Source organism: Fusarium keratoplasticum, chromosome 8 (genome assembly GCF_025433545.1).
Source record: "Fusarium keratoplasticum isolate Fu6.1 chromosome 8, whole genome shotgun sequence".
NCBI classification, from domain to species: domain Eukaryota; kingdom Fungi; phylum Ascomycota; class Sordariomycetes; order Hypocreales; family Nectriaceae; genus Fusarium; species Fusarium keratoplasticum.
In genome coordinates, this window is record NC_070536.1 from 1,427,885 (window position 1) to 1,448,744 (window position 20,860).

The window sequence follows — 20,860 nt, forward strand, 5'->3', positions numbered from 1 at the left end:
AACCGGACCCAAGCCTTGACGGCCTGCAACTCCGACCCCCGACCGATTCTGACGCGCCACCGACTCTGCAGCCCTGCCTTGCAAGAGACGAGAGCTCTTTGCTCTAGCATGCGGCGATAGTCACACCAGACACTCGCAGCCCCGCAGTCTTTCTCGAGCCACGGGACACAATGGCTCTTTACGACGAGCAGAAGGTCCTCTATGAGACCGGCTCGTTCACGGGCTTCCGCCCTCTCCGTGAGCTGGGCGCCAACTACCTCTCCGCGAGTCCCTTCAAGCAGCCTCTCTGCGGAAACGAAGAGGGTTGGGGCCCTCTGAGCCCCCATCGATACGATTTTACGCCATGCTTCATCGACGTCTGGATCGCTGCCGTCTCCGTCTTCGGCCTCGTCTTCGGATCGCTCGCCATATGGTGGCTCCTCGTAAGGAAGCAGCAGCAGGAAGCACAAGCCAAGAACACGCATTTCTTCATCAAGCAGGTAATTAACCGCCGCGACAAACTGCGACTTCGTCATGGTTCAATTGAGCTAACTGTGCTTGCCACTGCTAGACCCTCCTCGCCGTCATCATCGTCGACGTCATTGCTCAGTTCGTCATCCAGATCCTGTCTATGCCAGCCATTTGGTTTGGCGACTTCAGAGTCTTGACCACATTCTTGACAATCCTTTCGCTTTGCGTTGTCTTCTCCATCCAATGGGTTGAACACTCGCGCATTCGATATCCTAGCGGAGTTGCCCTCTTCTACTGGCTCCTTCTCCTCATCTCATTCGCCGTCAAGCTGCGATCCCTGATCTCGCAGCAGCTCTACCGGTCGGAATTGCCCTACTTTATCGTCTATTGTGTCGGTGTTGGATTGTCTCTTGTCGAGTTTCTCGTTGAGTGGCTCTGGCCACGAAACGTTGGCCCCAATGGCTACGAGGCGATTGAGGAAGAGGAGGAGTGTCCCGTCGAGTACTGCAACGCATTCTCCCAGCTGACCTTCTCCTGGATGACCCCGATGATGAAATATGGCTACAAGGTGTTCCTGACCGAAGATGACCTCTGGGCATTGGCCAAGGACGACCAGACCAAGAACACCGGAGCACGCTTCGATAAGGCCTGGCAATACGAGTTGGAGCATCGGAAGAACCCCTCCTTGTGGATTGTCCTGTTTAAGGCGTATGGCGGACCTTACATGCTGGCTGCCGTCTACAAGATTGGAAACGACATCTCACAGTATATCCAGCCTCAACTGTTGCGTCTCCTCATCGCGTTTGTGTATTCGTACCATGACCCCGAGCAAACCAAACAGCCTGTGATCCAGGGTGCTGCAATTGCGCTGGCTATGTTCGCCTGTGCTGTCTTCCAGACAACCATGGTGGTAAGTGACCCTAGCACCACACTCACCATATCCGTTACTGACATGATGGCAGCACCAATACTTCCAGCTCGCTTTTGTGACGGGTATGCACATCAAGGGTGGATTGTCTTCGGCCATTTACCGAAAGTCGCTTCGACTGTCGAACGAAGGCAGAGCCGCCAAGTCAACTGGCGACATTGTCAACTACATGGCCGTTGATGCGCAGCGTCTGCAGGATCTTACCCAGTTTGCTCAGCAGATCTGGTCCGCTCCGTTCCAGATCATCATTTGCATGGTTTCTCTGTACAACTTGGTCGGATGGTCCATGATGGCAGGCATTGTCGTCATGATCATCATGATGCCAGTACAGGGCCTCGTCGCTCGTATCATGAAGAACATGCAGAAGACCCAGATGAAGAACAAGGATGCTCGAAGCCGTCTCATCAATGAGATCATCAACAACATGAAGAGCATCAAGCTGTACGCCTGGGGCTCTGCCTTCATGAACAAGCTCAACTATGTCCGAAACGAACAAGAGCTGAAGAACCTGCGAAAGATCGGCGCTACTCAAGCTTTTGCCAACTTCACCTGGACAACAGCCCCCTTCTTTGTGTCCTGCTCGACCTTTACGGTCTTCGTCCTTACCCAGGATAAGCCCCTTACCACCGACATTGTCTTCCCTGCGTTGGCCCTGTTCAACCTCTTGACTTTCCCTCTGGCTATCCTCCCCATGGTTATCACTTCGATTGTCGAGGCCTCTGTGGCTATTGGACGTCTCACTGACTTCCTCAAGGCTGAGGAGCTCCAGCCTAATGCCATCACCATCAAGCCCGCCCCTGAGCAGCTTGGTGAGGAGAGCATCATTATCCGCGATGGTACCTTCTCCTGGAACCGACATGAGGACAAGAATGCCCTCAAGGACATCGACTTCACCGCCTACAAGGGAGAACTCTCGTGCGTTGTCGGACGCGTGGGCGCTGGTAAATCCTCCTTCCTCCAGAGCATCCTCGGTGATCTGTGGAAGGTCAAGGGTTCCGTTGAGGTGCGAGGAACTGTCGCTTATGCTTCTCAACAAACTTGGATCTTGAACGCCACCGTTAAGGAGAACATCATCTTTGGTTACCGATACGACCCTGAGTTCTACGAGAAGACCGTTCAGGCTTGTGCCCTCTTGGACGACTTTGCCCAGCTCCCCGACGGTGACGAGACTGTTGTTGGCGAGCGAGGTATTTCGCTGAGCGGTGGTCAAAAGGCTCGTGTTTCCCTGGCCCGTGCTGTCTACGCCCGTGCCGATATCTACCTCCTCGATGACGTTCTTTCTGCGGTGGACTCCCACGTTGGCCGACATATCATTGACAATGTCCTCGGTCCTCGCGGTTTGCTCTCCTCCAAGACCCGTATCCTTGCTACCAACGCCATCGCTGTTCTTCGCCAGGCTAGCTACGTGACCCTCCTCAAGGATGGAGAAGTCGCGGAAAGGGGTACTTACAAGCAGCTGGTTGCCATGAAGGGTCTTGTTGCGGATCTTCTTAGGACAGCCGGACACGAATCTGGTAGCAACAGCAGCGAGCCCAGCTCCAGCGCCTCGAGCAGCAAGGCGGCCACCATTATCGAGCCCGACTCCAGTCAGGCCAAGGAAGAAATGGAGGAGGCACAGGAGCAGGTTCCCGAGATGGCCCCTATCAAGGCCGGTCCCAGATCTAAGCCTCGCTCGAGCAGCATGGCCACCCTCCGTCGCGCCAGTACTGCTAGTTTCAGGGGTCCCCGTGGCAAGCTCACCGATGAGGAGCTCGCTGGTACCTCCAAGACTAAGCAGGCCAAGGAACACGTCGAGCAGGGCAAGGTCAAGTGGTCTGTCTATGGCGAGTACGCTAAGATGAACAACATCTACGCTGTCGGTCTCTACCTGTTCATGCTCCTCGCTGCGCAGACAACCAGCATGCTTGCCTCCGTCTGGCTGAAGGAGTGGTCCGATGAGAACCAGAAGAACCGCGCGAACGAGCACGTTGGCAAGTTTATTGGCATTTACTTTGCTGCTGGTATGGGATCCTCGGCCCTCACTGTCATTCAGACCCTGATTCTGTGGATATTCTGCTCCATTGAGGTTCGTATTGTGCCATTACTCTGATATCACTCTAGCTGACTTGTGAAACAGGCGTCTCGAAAGCTTCACGAGCGAATGGCCAATGCCATCTTCAGGTCTCCCATGTCCTTCTTTGATACTACCCCCGCAGGACGAATTCTGAACCGATTCTCGAGGTGAGTTGATGAATAAGCTTGTCAATAATAAGGCCTATGCTAATGAGTCGAAAGTGATATCTACCGTGTCGATGAGGTCTTGGCTAGGACATTCAACATGCTTTTTGTAAACTTGGCTCGATCTGGCTTCACTTTGATGATCATCGCGGTCGCTGCGCCGGGCTTTATCGCCTTGATCATCCCCCTCAGTCTGGCCTACTACTGGATCCAGCGATACTACCTCCGGACTTCTCGCGAGCTTAAGAGACTCGACAGCGTGAGCCGCAGTCCCATCTACGCCCACTTCCAAGAGTCTCTCGGTGGCATTACCACTATCCGCGCCTACCGCCAGCAGCAGCGCTTCGAGCTTGAGAACGAATGGCGCGTCGACGCCAACCTGCGGGCTTACTTCCCTTCCATCAGCGCCAACCGCTGGCTCGCTGTTCGCCTCGAGTTCATCGGTGCTGTTGTCATTTTTTCGGCTGCGGGCTTCTTCGTCATCTCCGTGACCAGCTATGGACGCCCAAGCCCTGGTCTTGTTGGTCTGGCCATGTCATATGCCCTGCAGATCACCACCTCGCTCAACTGGATTGTCCGCCAGACCGTTGAAGTCGAGACCAACATCGTGTCGGTGGAGCGTGTTCTCGAGTATGCGGCTCTGCCCAGCGAAGCCCCCGAGATCATCGCCAAGAACCGACCCGCCGTCTCGTGGCCCGCCAAGGGTGAGGTTGACTTTGTCAACTACAGCACCCGGTACCGAGAAGGTCTGGACCTGGTTCTCAAGAACATCACCCTTGATATCAAGTCGCACGAGAAGATCGGCGTGGTCGGCCGTACAGGCGCGGGCAAGTCCTCCCTCACGCTCGCTCTGTTCCGCCTGATCGAGCCTGTGACTGGCCACATCGGCATCGACAATGTCAACACATCCTCGATCGGCCTGCTTGATCTCCGACGCAGACTGGCCATCATTCCCCAGGATGCGGCTCTCTTCGAGGGTACCGTCCGCGATAACCTCGACCCTGGTCACGTCCACGATGACACAGAACTCTGGAGTGTCCTCGGTAAGTTGAACCACCCACGTTGCACCCCTACCACGCCGCGCCCTTGCGGATGTTTTGTCAGCAGACGTTGTGTGACAATGAATGTGTGGCTGACATGTAACCGCCTTACAGAGCACGCACGATTGAAGGACCACGTTTCTAGCATGGATGGTGGGCTGGAGGCCAAGATCAATGAAGGAGGTGAGTCGGTGCCCATGCGCTTTCTATCGGCATTCCTTGACCGGTCGACGATTTCGTCTGACCGGTTCACCAACCGTCTGGTTCGATCCGTCATGGCTCCTTCGGATGCCCAGGCCTTCCCTTCCCCTTGACACGATGCTTGCAACATGTTCCATGCATCCATCTTCTAAACAAGATGCGCTTGCATGGGCGTCTCGCATGAAGATCAAGTCTCGTGGCCTGGGTAGCTTGGCAAAGTGACGCCGTCTCACGGACTGGCCGCGATGCGAGCTCTCGAGTTGCGCACTCGTACATCCACCAAACTTGGTAGCAGCAGCAGCTAACGCATCTTCTCCGCAGGCTCCAACCTCTCCCAGGGACAGAGGCAACTCGTCTCCCTGGCGCGCGCCATGCTCACACCCTCCAACATCCTGGTTCTCGACGAGGCCACGGCCGCTGTCGACGTCGAGACCGACGCCATGCTCCAGAGCACCCTCCGCTCACCCCTGTTCGCCAACCGAACCATCATCACTGTCGCTCACCGTCTCAACACCATCCTCGACAGCGACCGTGTGGTGGTACTGGATAAGGGCGAGGTGGTCGAGTTTGATACTCCGGCGAATCTCTTGAAGAAGGAGGGCATCTTCCACGGCTTGATGAAGCAGGCCGGCCTGGAGCTCGAGTAGACTGATGTGGGATCTCTTTTTGGTATTAGCAAGGGAGATCAAAGACAGAATGCAGCAAGACCATGTAAACAAACGAAAGAGGAGGAAATTTTTGTATAATTCGGAAAGGTTTGACGATTTCTCGCAATGTAGCACCGCATAGAGTAGCAGCGAGGCACGGAAAACAGGCCAAAAAAGTGTTATATCGCAAGTATTATCTTCATGGGTTCGCTTGCTTGTTTCTTGCACATTCCAAGCATCTGATGAAACGGTCAAGACGGCGACGGGGGAGCCTTGCTGATGCTGCGTAGATCACGCCGCTTGACGGAGCGGCAAGCGGTCGAGCCATTGCGGCCGCACATGTTGGCATTATCCCCGGTGACAGCGTGCCATCGCCTGGACGAGATGGTGGTGAGCGACTGGCTGACCGTCAGGATTGGAGCAGGGATCATGGCCCCCTCCCCCCTGAACGAACCTGAGGAGACACAGAGTTGACCAGGGAGTCCAGCGGCCGGCAGTCAAGCACATCCATCTGCTAGGTAACCTGCTGGGGTAGCATGCCCATGCCTTGACTAGTACTGCATCGGGGTGTCCAATGAGCCTTAGCATCACCAAGTGAGCCTCCCGCAGCTTGACCGCACCTACCTACATACATCAACGGGTAGCATCACGTAAGATAGCAACTCCAAGATTCCAATCGACTTGGGCCCCGTTTCAGTCGATTTGGAATGTCCGTGACACCTCATACGGTTCTGGAGCCGTCTCTCCGGGGCGCCGGACGTACGTTGAGGCATCCGTGGCGTCAGCCGTCTGTGTGCTGCTCAATGCAGAGCGCGCTAGGCCAGGTCGGCCTTTGTGTAACCCAACAAACGACATCTAGACGTAGTGGCAACATGATACCTAGGCAGCCCCGGCATCAATACCGTATTCTGGAGCAATAAGACGGGGCTGAGTGCAAGCTGCGCAACCTGCCTGCTGACACCTTTCGAGCCCTTGTCCTTGGTGCCCCAGATCTCCGGATGAGCCTGAAACCTGATGTGTTGCAATCCAAGCCTTGGGAGGCAACGCATCTGACATACCCCGTATCTTCAAGTAGCTCGAGCATGGATTCTTGAGCGAAGACTCCTGGCGGAGATTAATGCCATGGCACCGGTGTGTAGGGCTCTTGCTAGCGTGTAGGGAAAAGCATTGAGGTGCTGTCTCGCAACGGCCCTAGTTTCCCTTGGACAGATTGGCATCTCTGTCTCTGTAAACCTGCGCAATAGTGAGGGGACTAGAGACACGTGTGCCACCAGAAAACTATTGACCAAATCAGCGCCATGGTCAAGCAACCCATGGCCTACATCTGACCGAGCCTAACTGATGCTGGGAAGTGCTGCAGACGATAGTCCCATTGGTGGCGTTGCGTGACGAAATCTGTTATTTGCCAAGCGACGAGATATGGATGTTGAGCAAGTCTTCATGTACGCTCCTGGAGGCTAGTGGTGATGCAGGGATGGCGAAGGCGTAGGCCACATAGGAGGTGAAAGGAGAGACCAACAAGACGTCCGGATGTCGACCCGGCGGGTACGTCCGGCATAGAAGCCATGCAAGTCTCAAAGGGCTGGCAGCAACTCTCTTTGTTGCAGAAACACCTGTCGTACCTTGGCCACAACGGTCCAGGAACGCATTGCCTCTGTATGCTTGACTGCAGGCAGCGTCGATCATAATGCCACCAGCAGTCCCATGTCTTTACCAGGTCTGGGCCAACAGGAGTCCTGAGTGTAGCTCAAGACACCCTTCAAGCCAGACTCTCCATAGTTGCGAGGATCCAACATCATCATGATGATCATGGCTGATTCTTCAGATGCATTGGTCTGGCTCGTCACCGTTCCATCCGTCGTGTGAAGGATTCCACTGGAACTCTGCTAACAAAAGCAACGCAGAGGAGAATCGACAAAGCCCAAGAAGTAGTATCGAGTCACTCTGGGTCATTATCCAAGGCCACAGGGGCGTCTCATTGTTTCGAATGGTTGTTTCGCAACGTTGAGGCTCGAGCAAGACTACCAGGAGACCAAGCAACAACTGGAGAGACTGTATCCCTAAGATGAGGAGGGCGTCTGCCAAATGTAGCCATGGAATAGTAAACTTGACCACTGTGTGAATATCCTTTGAGCCAGGCGGAACCAAATGGGCGAGACAGTTCGAGTTGAATGTGCTGGTCGCGTGGAAACATGGCAGCGGGCCGAAGACTGACACTGGATATGTAAATCATCATGCTGCCCTAGTGCGTTGACTCCTTGCCTACAGCAAATAAAACCATAGTGTAGCTCATGCCACGCTTGTGTAACGGCTATCACGGAGGGGTAAGGTTGATTGGTATATTGTTAGGATCTGTTTCTGAAGCTCGTGGGTTGTGACACTACTGCGCAGCAGACGCCTCCCTGCGGTCGGCCCGTGTGTGATCCAACCACAACTGTGACCAGAATTCGAGAAGAAGGGGTCGATGGAAATGGCGTCCATAGTTGAGCTCATGACGTTAGGCAATTGCCAGTTGGCAGCAGCCAAGGCCTAGAATCGTCCTTGGGCTCTGGGCGTGGGGGCCTTCCCATATCGCACTCGTGGATTGTCGGCTTTGGATGCCAGGACAGTGCGGATCGGACTGGGGATCGGCCAACCTCAAGAGACAAGAGCCGAGCTGCTCAAGAGCCGTGGTCCTCCTGTGGACGCAAGATAAGGCGGCCTTCGCATTGCCCCCGGGGACCATTCGCAAAATGCTCACGGAATGGCTGATGCGGGGTTTAGCGACCGTCCTTGAGACATTGCAAGGCAACGCGTCCTCAAGCGAGGAATTGACTGGCCAGAATGGCGTCGCTCTCAGAGGAATGAGGAGCTAGTGTAGTTTTCCCGGGGAATCTATAATTGCTTCTGAACACATGGTTGAGACCAGGTACGTTGTGCAGCTGCAGAGACGCCGAACCTGGCAAAGATCTGCCAGGGCGCCCACAATCCGTGCCAATCTGATGAATGATATCCGTCTGAAGCCAGGTCAAGGCGAACAGAACAACCTGAAAGTGTCCTGGCCAAGCTGTCCTGGCTGTAGCAGCCAACCTCGCAAGTCACGTCTCGACAAGCCTCAGGTCGGCAACGGCGATAAAAAACCTGCACGCGAGACGATAAATAACGCCGCGTGCACGCCACAATAACCTTCCTTTTTCTTCCCCGTTCCACGCCTTAACTTACTGCACAGCCTAGCGACTGTTGAACAGGCAGGCGTTGAACTGCCGGTAAGCACTGACTGCGTCATGCTGGGTGAAAAGTTTCTCATGGTATGGATCCGTCCCGATGCGGTGCGCTTGGTTATTATTCATGATCTGTTCCTGCATACGAGGAGCGAGGAACGCGGAGCCCAAGCGAGCGAGATGATAGAAATCCTTGACGAGCTGTGTTCTGACGCCAAGGCTATGTGCTGCCAAGGTTGTTTTGCTCCGGGAGCTACCTAGATAGTAGAATCGATGGCCAGGTTGGTAGGTATGTATGGGTTCGGTTCGTGTGTTGAGACGATTCTTTCCCTTCTGGATCGCCCACAGGTCGACCACAGGTGCGAGGTCCGCACGAGTAAGTCGACATTACTCCACACGTCCAAGCAAAAGCCGAAGCCGTTCATGGGGCCAAAGCTGTGGCTGACGCACTGTGCCATCCCTGCCTGTGCAGCCGACGCGCCGGGACCGCCAACGAGCGCACAAACGTGCCTGTGTGCGCTTCCCGCTCCCTGTTGATGGAGATGTGGCCCAAGTGGGCAGTGGGCTGGCAAAAGAGCCTGGTCAGTGCTTCGTGCCGTCCGGAGTACGGAGCGGTAGCGTGTGCTTTGCATCTGCATTTCGTGGTTGTGGACCTGGAAGGATTGATTGCGCAGGTCTGGCCCAGCAAAGGGAGAGCTTTGATTTCTTCTTTCTTGAGAATCCGTCAATGCCGAGCTGGTCCTTCAGCCTGTGATGCTGCATCGAGTCCCGATGAATCCAATCTCCGCTCGCTGTGCAGTAATATGGATGCATGCTTGTTGGAATCGAATGCTTGTTTCCCTGGACCAGGTCGAGCTGTGTCACTGCAGCAATGGCACGTGTCACCAAGGAACAGCTCCCATCGAGGGAAGCTAATTCCAGAAGGGGAGCCGGCAAAGCCTTCAATACCGTAGAGCGGAGCTGGCTTATGGAGAATGAAGACGGTAGTCCATTCGGATGACCCAATGTACTGCGCATGAAATACGTTTGTTTCAAGGCTAACAAAGGAGCCGAGCCGGACCGCGTGCCTCCCGCCTGTCCATCGCCCCAGGTCCGGTCCAGAGTTTGCTGGTCGCTTGTCGGCTTCGGCCGAGAACCTTGATACGAACAAGGTGATTTTTGACTTCTGACAGTGCGTGTCCGGGGGAGTCAGGATGAATGATGGTGGTGCCGGTGCACCTGTAGACTGCCGTATCGTCCATCGGGGGAGAGGAGGCTCAGGTCCGATCGTACCGAACTAGGTGGTGACGGCTAGCGCGTGCTGGCGCCGGAGCGGAATGTCTTGAAGTTTCTACTAGGATGCCGCGGATAGCAGTAGAGAAGGTATTGGAATACTTGAAGTGCCAGTGCTGGCGCGTGATTCATCACAGGATCGCAGGTGTCGATCTTTTCGCATGAAAGGAAACTGCTGCATGTCTCGCCCAGAGTTCCTTCCACAGCTGAATTCCACCGCCCGCAGCCTTCGACTTCCTAGCTGGGAAGGACAGTTGCACGGTACCTTGCCTCCCATTTGCGTGCGCGATAGTACTTTGGATTTGGCACAACTGGCGTTGAGAACGACTTCAGGTAGGGCACTCGAAACTCGAACGTAGTACCACGTAATGCGTAACTGCGCAGTTGTAGGCAGGTTGTACATGATCCAACCACGCACGCATTGGATCCTCCAAGTTGGGTGCAAGGTGTGTGAATCCCGGCGGGTGGCTGCCCAGGCCTAGCAAGTTGGCAGGCACTTGGACCACCAGGGCACCACCAGGACCACCACCAGGACCACCACCCTTCCTCCTTCCTCCTCGTCCTAGCATCAATGTGGAAAGCAGGGGCCGCCCACCCCTTGGAGGGTGGCCTTTAGACCCTTCAACTGGCCGATGGACCCTCCGGATTGGCGGCGCCATTGGGTCCAAGCCCAGCCACCAAAAGCCAGGCTGGAACAACTTCCCACTTCTTTTCGCCGGACTCTGGACCATGGATGATGGATGGATGGATGGATGCTATCACTCGCCCTGGCTACCGTCCGTCATATTCTGCTAACATGATCTGAGATCTCGCCTGGCCTGGGGCTGATAGTCAACTCTCCTCTGCATATGCGCATAAGAGTACCGTGCCGTACACCGCGGGACTGTACAGTACAGATGTACCTACCAGTCCTGCCCGCCCATGGTACCGATGTGAGATGCTGCGTTGGGCGATAGTGGATGAGCCGGTCCTGCAGGGTTACACGTTTCGAGCAAAGCTCCCTGGAGCTCATGGCCCCGAAATCCCCCAAGAGGCCGACCCCATCTCACCAGATCTCGACCATGGAGACGAATACAGTAATCCAGCTGCCGCCTTGGAGTCTAGCGGCAGCACTTCGGGAGAGAACAAGCACACGCGAGGCCGGCCGCCAGACCAGTCCACCACCATGGGCGATGGATGACAAGATCGACCTGAGCTGGCTGCTTCATCCCCTGTCTGTCTCTGCTGAGGCGCACGACGACTAACCGCTCCTAGTATCAAGGCATCGATACTGTCACCTCCGTCTGAACCTACTCTCTCCGCCTCGTCGCCTGTCATGACGGTCCCAGCCAGGCACGACGCGCCAGCAAGCTTAGCTACGAATCGAGATCCGAAATGAGGACTGGCAGATTCTGCTCACCCTGGCCCAGGCTGGGAGAACAACCTCGCTTCCTGGGTCCCTCACTCCGTGCAATCCCCGCCCTGGAATTCTGGAGAATGGCACATCGCCATTCCCACCCACAGCATCGAATCAGCGACCTGCCATTGATATTGCCAGGCATCCATGCCCTGGCCTCATTAACCACGGCCAATCCCTTCCCCAGCAGTTCCCTCAAACAGGTGTCCAGATGCGTGCGGTACGCAGAGCAGAGGCAGAGACAAAACAGAGCACACATGTTCAGGCCTGGGCCCTCAAGACGAAACGTCTCGACGGTCAACGGCTTTACGTACGGACACGGACGGATGACGGACCACCCTGCCGTCTCAAGCCGCCGTCCCAGCAAAAGCAACAATGGCGGATGATGCAATACGACTACCTAGAGATGCAGCCAGGTCATGGCAGCATCGCTGGCTCTTTTGTGACTCTGGCTGGTTCAATCACCAGCCTAATCGCGCACCATGTCTCACTCTTAGTACCTACGCAGTACGGTGCTACTCGGTGTTGTCGCCCCAGGACCCGCGCTCTCAGTCATGCGTTGCTGAAGAGGGTGGATTTTTTCCCTCTACCCTTTCTTTTTCCTTTTCTTTTTTCCTCGTCTTGGTCGCAACTATTGGGCTCGTCCCCATCCAACCTACTCTCCTCTGGGCCCACCATTTCAGCCATCGTCAACGCAATCCCTGCCTCTCCGAGGCCGGTCTAATCCCTCGTTGCGGGTCGGAGCTGGTGCTCTTGTCGTCCATTGCTCGTCGTCCTGGCATTTGGAGCCTCAAAGGCCTGAAGGATTGCAAAACGCCAAACTTTGTCGTATTGATGGATGCTGCATGGAACCATGATAATCTAAAGCACAGAAGCCAATCTGATTTGTTGATGCCGTTTGGCACCTGTGCCCTGTCTCTTGGAAGCCACACTTGGATCCGTCCACCTGTGGGGGCGTCGGAAGCTAAGCGTGGACCAACCGCCATCTCTCGTCAACACCCTTGACATGAGCCCTGTCAGCCAGGTCGGTGGATCATGGGATTGGCATACTACGTACATACAAGTCAAGACCGTCTCGGCCTTGAGTGGTTAGCGTCTCGTCCTCTCAATCCATACGTACTGTGCGACACTGGCGACTAGGGGGTCTTGCTTCCTTTCCCTGCCACTCTCTCACCCTTGGCTTCGCTTTCACGGTTCATCGACATCCCGGCGATAGCTGAATGTCCCTTCTTGTCGAGCTGCTGCTACCACTATCAAGACCACTACCGCTACGGATACCGCTAGACCTGGGGTGTCGCGGCCGCGGATCTGATCCAGAGACGTCGTCAAGCTTCACTGCACCCCTCCTCTCTCACTCGCTCGCTCGTTCTCTCGTCCACTCTCTGCTCTGGCTAGACATCTGCTGGGAACGGGCTTGCGATCGGAGACCCTGGGGCGTCCATCCTGGTAGCTACACTACACCACACGCACTGGTCCCTGATCCCCCACCGTCCGTCAAAGATCACCCTAGCACTCATCTTGTGTGCGTGCTTGTTGGAACCAAGGCGGTCCCTGTCCTGTGCTCCCATCCCAACCCATTCACCACCAGTCGCCTACGTCTACCTGAACCTCATCCTCCCCTTCGCTGACTGGGAAGCGCCCATCCTGGCATACAAGCGGCACGCGAATCTGGCTACTCTGGAGCTAAAGGTCGCGAGAAGAGAGACAACGTCGGTCCAGTGCGGGGCCTCCTACTTGGACTCGTCCCTCATTCCCCGGCTTTGCGCCTGTCCCGGTCCCGCAACCTTGTCATATCAACCTCGTCTTCTTTCTCAAGATCGCAAACCTGTCGCCCATCCCATCTCAGCTCAGCTTAACCTTGTCTTGCCACTAGCAGCGCTCAATCCCAATCCCAGTGCTGCTCAATTCTCCGTCGACCAGGTGCCGTCGCGATCTCCCCCCCCCTTGACTGAGGCCACTCATCCTCTCCTCGCCAGTTAAGATCCTGGACCGTTGCCACCTCAGCAGCCCAGGCTCGCATCACTCTCTTGCAGACTACTGCGACGCTGGAGTCCGATTTTTCTCCCTTGGAAGACGGTATATCCCCTTGCTTCGAGCTTGCTCCTTGGTCGGTAAATCCGTCCTGCATGTTCTTTTCGCCCACATCCGGTTGGAGATAGCCGACGACACTTTGCAATCAACCACGAACTCAGACCACCCGCGGACGACCCTCCTCTCGCCTGCGGCTTGTTGACCAAAGAATCCTAGTGCAGCATCCTCCCGCTGCGAGAACATTGCAGCAGGTGACAGGCCTGGTTGCGCCGCACCCCATTCTCAGAACCGTTCGTTTCTTGCAAGCAAACCACCAGAGTCCTGCCATCGACAAGACCAATTCCTCGCTCGCGTCTTTATTGCTCTGAGACGTCTCCTGACAATCCACAATCTGCATCTTGTGTCGCTTTCACGCCATTACCGAGCCCATCCTCTGGGGTCAACTCGCGTCTTTAACCCCCCAGAGAGGTTCTGACCAGAGGCGAAGTCACCGCTCTCGACACCATTTTGGCATCATCCTTTGGTGCTTATTAGTACCCGCAACCTGCTCACAGAACGCTCATCCAACTCATATTGGACTCACAACGTTCTATTAAGCATCTTCACCTCATTTGGGCCATCGGGCTACTGACTTTTTTGCTCACGACGCGCCTCATATCACTGTACACCGCCCAACCACGGCATGTACTAGTATTGCTTGCCCCAACAGTCATCTCGTGTTTTGCCGTATCATTATTCAGCATCTCCTGTTCGATTCAGACCACACTTTTTTGACCTCGACGCGTTGAAGCAAAGCACAGTTTGCGCCAGAAACGAAACCATTATTCCCGTCTACCAACCTTATATATACGAAGCTCGGACGGACTTTGACTCACGACCTTCTAACTGCCCCATCCAATCGAGTTGCAGCCTGCAACGCATTGGCGCATCTGTGACTGTCTTTAGCTACTGTTGGATTTTCAAGATAAACCTGGACCAGCCTACGACTCCCGGGAGTCGCAAGGAAGATGGTCAGAGACTGGCCGAGGGACAATTTCCCTCGCCACCACTCCTACTTATCCGACCGGTTTGTTGGTGATGGGGTCGAAGATGGCCGCTTCCCGGAGGTTCAGGAAATGCACCGCCGACAACCCCCAATTGTATAACTCGCCCAACTCTGTTCGTTCCAATCAACTGCTAACATATATGAAGCAAATTGACGAAGCCCTTCGCCAGCACTGTGCGATTGCGGCAAGACGATATTTTGTTGCTGTGATAATGGACGACGGGAGCCCTATGACCTTCTCTGGTCCCGGTACTTCGACGAAACTCCCCGGCGATGTTGTGAAGCAATTCTTTGATCTCGACAAATACCAGAGAGTTATGGAACGATTGGACTCCGGTTGGTCAACCCATGCACGATATTTGTTTGGACTCAAGACTGAGTAATAACCAGGAGCGAGCCCTGTTGTCGATGATGCCTTCGGGTTTGACAGCAGCTATAAGCAAGTCATGGACTTCCCACGGAACCGCCTACAGGATCGCCGCAGACTATCTAACTTTGACGACTGGGAGGCGCCAACACGACCAGGCCGCAAGAGACCACGAGCACGCCACCCCATCAATGACGAGGAAGAGATGCCCATGACTGTTTCGACAACGCTTAAAGGCATCAAGATCGGCAACTCGGATGACGTCTGGAACTTTTACGAACAGCGATTCAAGAACTGTCAGCAGACTGCCTGCAAGCTGATCGCCAAAGCATGGGTGAAGGCCGTGGAGCCAAAGAAGCAGTCGACGCACCCCTACACGGGCAGTGACGAGAAAGCTCCTGACTGGTGGCCTAAGCCATGGGGTCCTACCAAGGAGGATAAAGTTCGTCACAAGGAGCCGGATCACCTCTACAAACGAGGCAAGTCATGATTGCCATGGAGCCGATGATTGGCCACAACTTGCTAACATTGTGTTCTAGAACGAGTGCATCTTCTCAACCACATCCTCAGGATGATTGTGGAGCCCAACAGCAGACAGCATCCAGACATCCAGAAGCTGAATCTCAACGTCAAGAAGCTTGAAGAGATTACAATTGAAGCGCTGTCGGGCTTCTTTGCCGACAAGGAGAACCCAGCCAACGCGAGGAAGCGGCCGTACTTGAACGAGATCTTCAAGGTGGCTAAGCAAGAGGAACGATACAAGAATGATGAAATTGGTAGGTTTTATTGGCCCGGCTTATGCTTGCTTGGGATATTGACGGCTTGTAGATGGGACAATGGAGATATATGTGATGGCGGACGACAAGATCCCCGAGACGTATGCATCAGGAAACGACGACGAGGGATCCATCCCCAAGGACGAGGAAGATCAGGACGCGCCATCAACCAAGCTCTCGACAGTGCATGGGCTTATGCCGTCGTCAACCACTCACAGCCACAGCTCTGGTCCGTCGTTGCATGGGACACCCTTCCTTGACAACCTGCCAGTGCGAGGCAACCAATACCCTCCTTCTATGATGCCAGAGATGCCGCAGGAGCAGCACACATTCGTCGAGGGCAGTAACCTGCCAGTCAACAGTCAGTCCTCGGTTCACTCGACCGGAGGAAGCCTCGCTATGGACATGGGTGTACCTCCTCCAGCCCATGATTCAGGCCGCCGCTCCTCCATCTTTAGCGCTCCAGCAGAGTACGGAGGACAGAACGGATCGACCATGTATGCGCAACAGTGGCAGCAACCCGGCTCCACGGCGCCCAACGCATCATCCATGTACACGTTTACGCAGCAGCCAGCCAACCCCTCTGCATCAGCATTTGTGAACCCCGCGGTTCCCATGAATCAGACGCAGCCGTACATGGGTGCCTCGTTTGACGGACTCCCGCGCGGATACGATCCGAACCAACCTCCGATATTCCGCTCCGGAGCCGTACCACAGCCTCCGCAGGTACACGCCACGCAGGGCTACGACTACATAGCTCACGACAACCGAGGGCTTCCCGGCGTGAAAGTGGACGATGTGCCACGAAACCCGATGCACTAGCTGCGATATAAGCGTGTACGACACGGCTATTGTAGCCAACGCTCTTTGATGATGCGGCTTCTCTTCGGTCTCGGGATACACTTGCTTTTCTTATATCTATATAGATTATGCATGGCGAAGGACCTGGTCAGACAGCACAGGTTATTCAAAGACAGACCGAGCGTGGAACTACGGGCAATATCGATATCCCTCTCAGCCCGGGTTTCAACGCCGGCTCCAGGCACGGCGGAATTTCTCGATTGCTTCAGACGACGGGCGCTCTTCTATTGTCTAGCCCACATCCATGACTCGATACCCCAAACTATATACTTGAAACAAAAACTTCGGGGCGGCTTGCTTGATTTTTGCGAACTACAGCGGCATTTTGCATCATATCATATCATATCACATACTTGGTTTGATCTTGGTTGTCTTGTATTTCTGTGGAGGTCTTTCTTTGGCTCTTTTTCTGCGGCGGGTTGGCATAACGGATCGAGTGTGTTCCGTTGCTCAACAAGGGGGAACGTGTGCGTACGACCAGTACAACTCGATGCCAAGCTTGGTGTCTGTTAAGACCTTGTTACTCGGCTAATGGCCTCACTTGACTCCAACCCAAGCGAGGACCTATTGGCGAATGGACCAAGGGGTTATTTTCTTTGATGTTGACGACTAGAGACGCGACGACGATTGATGGCGGCGAACGTATTTGTCATTGGCTATTCTTCTGCTCTTGCTCGTTTACGTTCAACAAGCACAAAGGATGCGAGTATAGAGTTTCTTCTGAGTGGACGTTGTTTGGTTTTCTTATCTTTCGAACTGGTTCGATATCATCTCTTAGTCCTTTTCACACGTTTCCAAACGCAGTGGAGAGTGGCTACAGGAGTGTATCTTGCACCATCAGGTTTCAGCCTGCGCTCACTTTCATTCTGGCGCGAGTCGGATGTGGTGGCCTGAGAGACGTCACGCTGTGCTTGTGCGGAAAGTTGGAGAGATAGGGGAGGTTGGATGGGAGGACAACGAGTTGTATGCTAGGTGTGAGTGGTTGGCATGGCCAATCAGACACCTGTGTGGATGTTCGAAAGAAACTTGAACGAAAGCTCATATGCAGAAAAAGAGGGGTCAGGGACAGTCAGTGACTATAATGGTAGTTGTAGGCTTGATAGGACCTAATTGTAAGCATTTGAACGCAAGCAGCCAGGGATGGCTTTTCGTGCTCCACCATGCATCATCTCATAACGACAAGGAACAGTCAGTCAGTCACAATGGCATATGTGTAGCCAAGTTTGGTAGATAACTCGTTTCAACGCTCAAGCTATTGTATTGATTGCACCATGAATCAGTCCTGTTACCTCAACCCTCTGCCGACCTGGAAGTGAATCCATCCATCCGTCCATCCATCCACCAACGCCAAGCTACTGAAAATCGATCAAATCAAACTAAACTCAAGGCAACATGATTCAAGCCAGGCAACTGACTGCCGTACTCGAATGCACAGAGATGATCCTCGCCTCGAGTATCTCTATCGCTCCTGGCCGATGGAGTAATGTTGCCCGAGGCTCCGCAGTAAAACACAAAAGCAAAGTATAGAATCAAGACGAAAGATAGAGAGGGTGCCACAGCTGCTGCTGCTGGTGGGCAAGGCAGGTGCATGTGAGCGGCAACATTAGACGGGGGTATACGTTAGAATGATGGCAGCGTCGACAGGGAAGCGAATGCCAACGCTGACGTCGGCTCCTAGCTCGATGTAGTGGTGGCAGTGTTTTCCTCCTTGGGCTGGGGAGGCTCCAGGCCAGCGTTCTGGGCCACCCGTTTCCAAGTCTCGAGCTCACGGTAAAGGCGCTCACATTCTTGCTTGAGCTTGTCATTGGAAGCACTCAGCTCTGTGATGGCTTGCTCCGTAAGCAGCTTTTCCAGAGTCCACTTCTCAATGTTCTGCTGCTCGTTCTCCTTGAGCTGAGAGATGAAACTGACGGCTCGTTGCAGGATGGACCCCTTGTTCTTTTCACAGCCGGGTACAATCTTGGCTAGCTCATTGATGCCTTCATTGATGGTTTCACGGCGGCGGCGTTCCACTAAGTCGGGGTTAGTTACTTCCAGTATCAAACACTAGCAACAAGCAATGCCAGCCATACCTTCTTTGTGGTTATCCTTTCTCATCTTGTGCCATTCTTCCGAGCCCACGGTTGGCTTCGGGTTGGGAGCCGCAGGAGGGTACCGAGGTGGTTGGTGCTGCACCCCATTTGGTGGTGTGGGCTGATGCTGGGGAGGGGCAACCGGAGGGGGTGGAGGTTCCATGATGCCGTCGACATTGGGTGGTGGCACATCTGGGTTGAACTGGGCATCGTGGCCATGATCGCCATCGGCGGTTGCCTGAGCTGCAAATTGTTCCTCTGTCGACGGTGGAACGTGGAGAGTGGGATACATTCCGAGGGCAGCCTGGGCGGTGCTGGTAGCACTGGCGGGATCCGGAGCTTCAGGGTGGTCGGCCTGGGCCGCCTGCTGCAGGGCGTTGAAGTCGGCGACGTTGACGCCATTAGCATTGGCAACCTGGTTGTCCATGGCATTATCGATGAAGGAGGCGGCGTCGGTCGACATGTGGGCAGCTGGCGCAGGACGCTTATTCCTGGTCAGATCAGGGCTGCCTGACTCACGCTTCCGCTTCTGACCAGGCGAGCCGGTCAGGCTGGAGAGATCTGGCTGTTCGGCAACAACGGACTCAGCCATGGTTCAGTTCAGTTGGTAAGACGCTGGCAATAAGTGCCGAGGAGAAAATGAGATTTAGGCGGGGGTTGTTCGATCAGACGCGTGCGCCGGATGTCGAGACCGTGCGCAAGGCTTGACGATGTCGAGGCCACAGATGAGAGACGTTGACAATCGGTCAGAGATCTGAGGAGGGGAGGGCAGTTAGAACGAAAGCTCTGCAAGGCAAGATTTGGGCGAGACGAAGCATGAAAAACGATCAAGGCGACTGGCGGGATCCAATCTTGGGTGTAGAGTTGTCAAGAATCAAGCAACCGTTTGAGCGCAAGTCTCGACCAGAACATGTAGGCCAGGGAGGCGCTTGCCTTGATGCCAGACAGACAGACAGGCTTTGGCCCGTGAATGAAGCATGCGACGGGCTGTATAAGCCAGGAAGAGACGGAGCCACACCGTGGTCAGGTCTTGGTCTCACTCGAGAGTAAAGGTGACTGAACAACAGCGAAGTGAAGATGCCAATGGCCGTCGCGTGGATGCGACAAAGCGGCAGCGGAAATGCGCCGATGCCGATTCAGTCACCCGAATCTAGACGATAGCACGACGTGTGATCGACCAGGCGATGATACACGCTGGACTATACAAACAACGGTGCGGCGAAGAAGATGATATTTCGAGGCGGGTTGTGGTGATGACGACGATGATGGTGATGATGATAGCAAGAGGCACGAGGACGCGACAGCGATGGTGATGAGGAAAGAACGGCCACTTGGCAAAGAGGAGGAGGAGCATCACCGATCAAAAGACGCAAATAATTCCCTCGGGCCATAGCGCAAACAGAGGAGGGAAGACATGGTGCAGGGCATCAAGCAAAAAGCATCGCGAACAAGGGAATGAGATGCATAGAAGCCGACATACCTCCCAGATCATGTGCCTTGAGGCGTGCACTGCAGGTAGCGTAGCGTAGGCGGGCCTGTTTTGGAGATCACGAGTTTCTCGTCTCACGTGTTTGGCGTGATCGACCTCGTGATATCGCGCGAGTCCCAGTTGATAAGTCGAGAGGGTTCGCGTCGTCAACTCCTCTTTGGGGGGAAACCAAACTCCAACGGAAATAAATGAACAAGAGGGTAAAAAAAGGGGAGGGAAGGTCTCGATACGCGCTCGGAGAATACCCGCGGGGTCTTTTTATGTTTTAACCAGGGGGGAAGAGGACAAGGAGATTGAAATCTCGCCCAGAGGGCGCTTCTTTTGCTGGCGCGAACGAGGTCGCGGGCTGGGCTGGCTGGTACTGCTGGGCGAACGAGTCGGGTCACGCGGCGGAGGAAGAGGGTGAACACGTGCAAGTGGGTGAGGCTGGTAAGATAAATAATGCGGGTGAGGTGAGAGGTGGCCTGGCGAAGTGATGCCTGAGGCAAAGACCCATGGGCGGGCGCGGCCAATGAGAGGAGCGGGCGTGCCACATATGGTCGAAATGGGGTGGTTGCCTTTGCGGAAAGGCGCACTGAGTGTGGGAAAGAGCCAGGGAACGAGAAGGCAACAGCTGAGAAAACAGATCAACGCGATGAAAAGGTGATAAAATGTGCTTTATGACCTCGTCTTCAGGCCTCTATGAATATGATCATCTTCCTTTACTGTTGGCCACTTGTTCCCTCTCGATCCCCGTGTACATCCCCAGCAAGCACGATACAAGTCCATGTACTTACTCGTCTGGCCCACGCAACGGAACAAGCCTCGACGGCCCGAGGCATTCACTGCCTCAATAGTTGGAGCCAACACGCAAACCTGCCTGCTCTCT

General features: G+C 54.7%; 3 protein-coding genes across 3 annotated transcripts; 2 read left to right on the plus strand and 1 right to left on the minus strand.

The window, feature by feature from the left end:
* Window positions 1-170: 170 nt before the first annotated feature.
* Window positions 171-5,483, plus strand: NCS57_01027600 (uncharacterized protein; the record flags this gene model as incomplete). Its single annotated transcript, XM_053060024.1, has 7 exons — window positions 171-479; window positions 551-1,360; window positions 1,413-3,443; window positions 3,495-3,598; window positions 3,653-4,638; window positions 4,750-4,818; window positions 5,158-5,483. The coding sequence occupies 7 exons, from the start codon at window positions 171-173 to the stop codon at window positions 5,481-5,483; spliced, it is 4,635 nt and encodes a 1,544-aa protein (XP_052910418.1).
* An 8,906-nt stretch (window positions 5,484-14,389) lies between these two features.
* NCS57_01027700 (uncharacterized protein) lies at window positions 14,390-16,392 on the plus strand (the record flags this gene model as incomplete). The annotated part of the gene is made up of 5 exons (XM_053060025.1): window positions 14,390-14,521; window positions 14,574-14,763; window positions 14,818-15,273; window positions 15,334-15,570; window positions 15,623-16,392. The coding sequence occupies 5 exons, from the start codon at window positions 14,390-14,392 to the stop codon at window positions 16,390-16,392; spliced, it is 1,785 nt and encodes a 594-aa protein (XP_052910419.1).
* Window positions 16,393-18,105: 1,713 nt separating this feature from the next.
* On the minus strand, window positions 18,106-19,095 carry NCS57_01027800 (uncharacterized protein; the record flags this gene model as incomplete). The annotated part of the gene is made up of 2 exons (XM_053060026.1): window positions 18,106-18,443; window positions 18,504-19,095. 2 exons carry the CDS (start codon window positions 19,093-19,095, stop codon window positions 18,106-18,108), a joined length of 930 nt encoding a protein of 309 aa, XP_052910420.1.
* Between the last annotated feature and the right edge of the window lie 1,765 nt (window positions 19,096-20,860).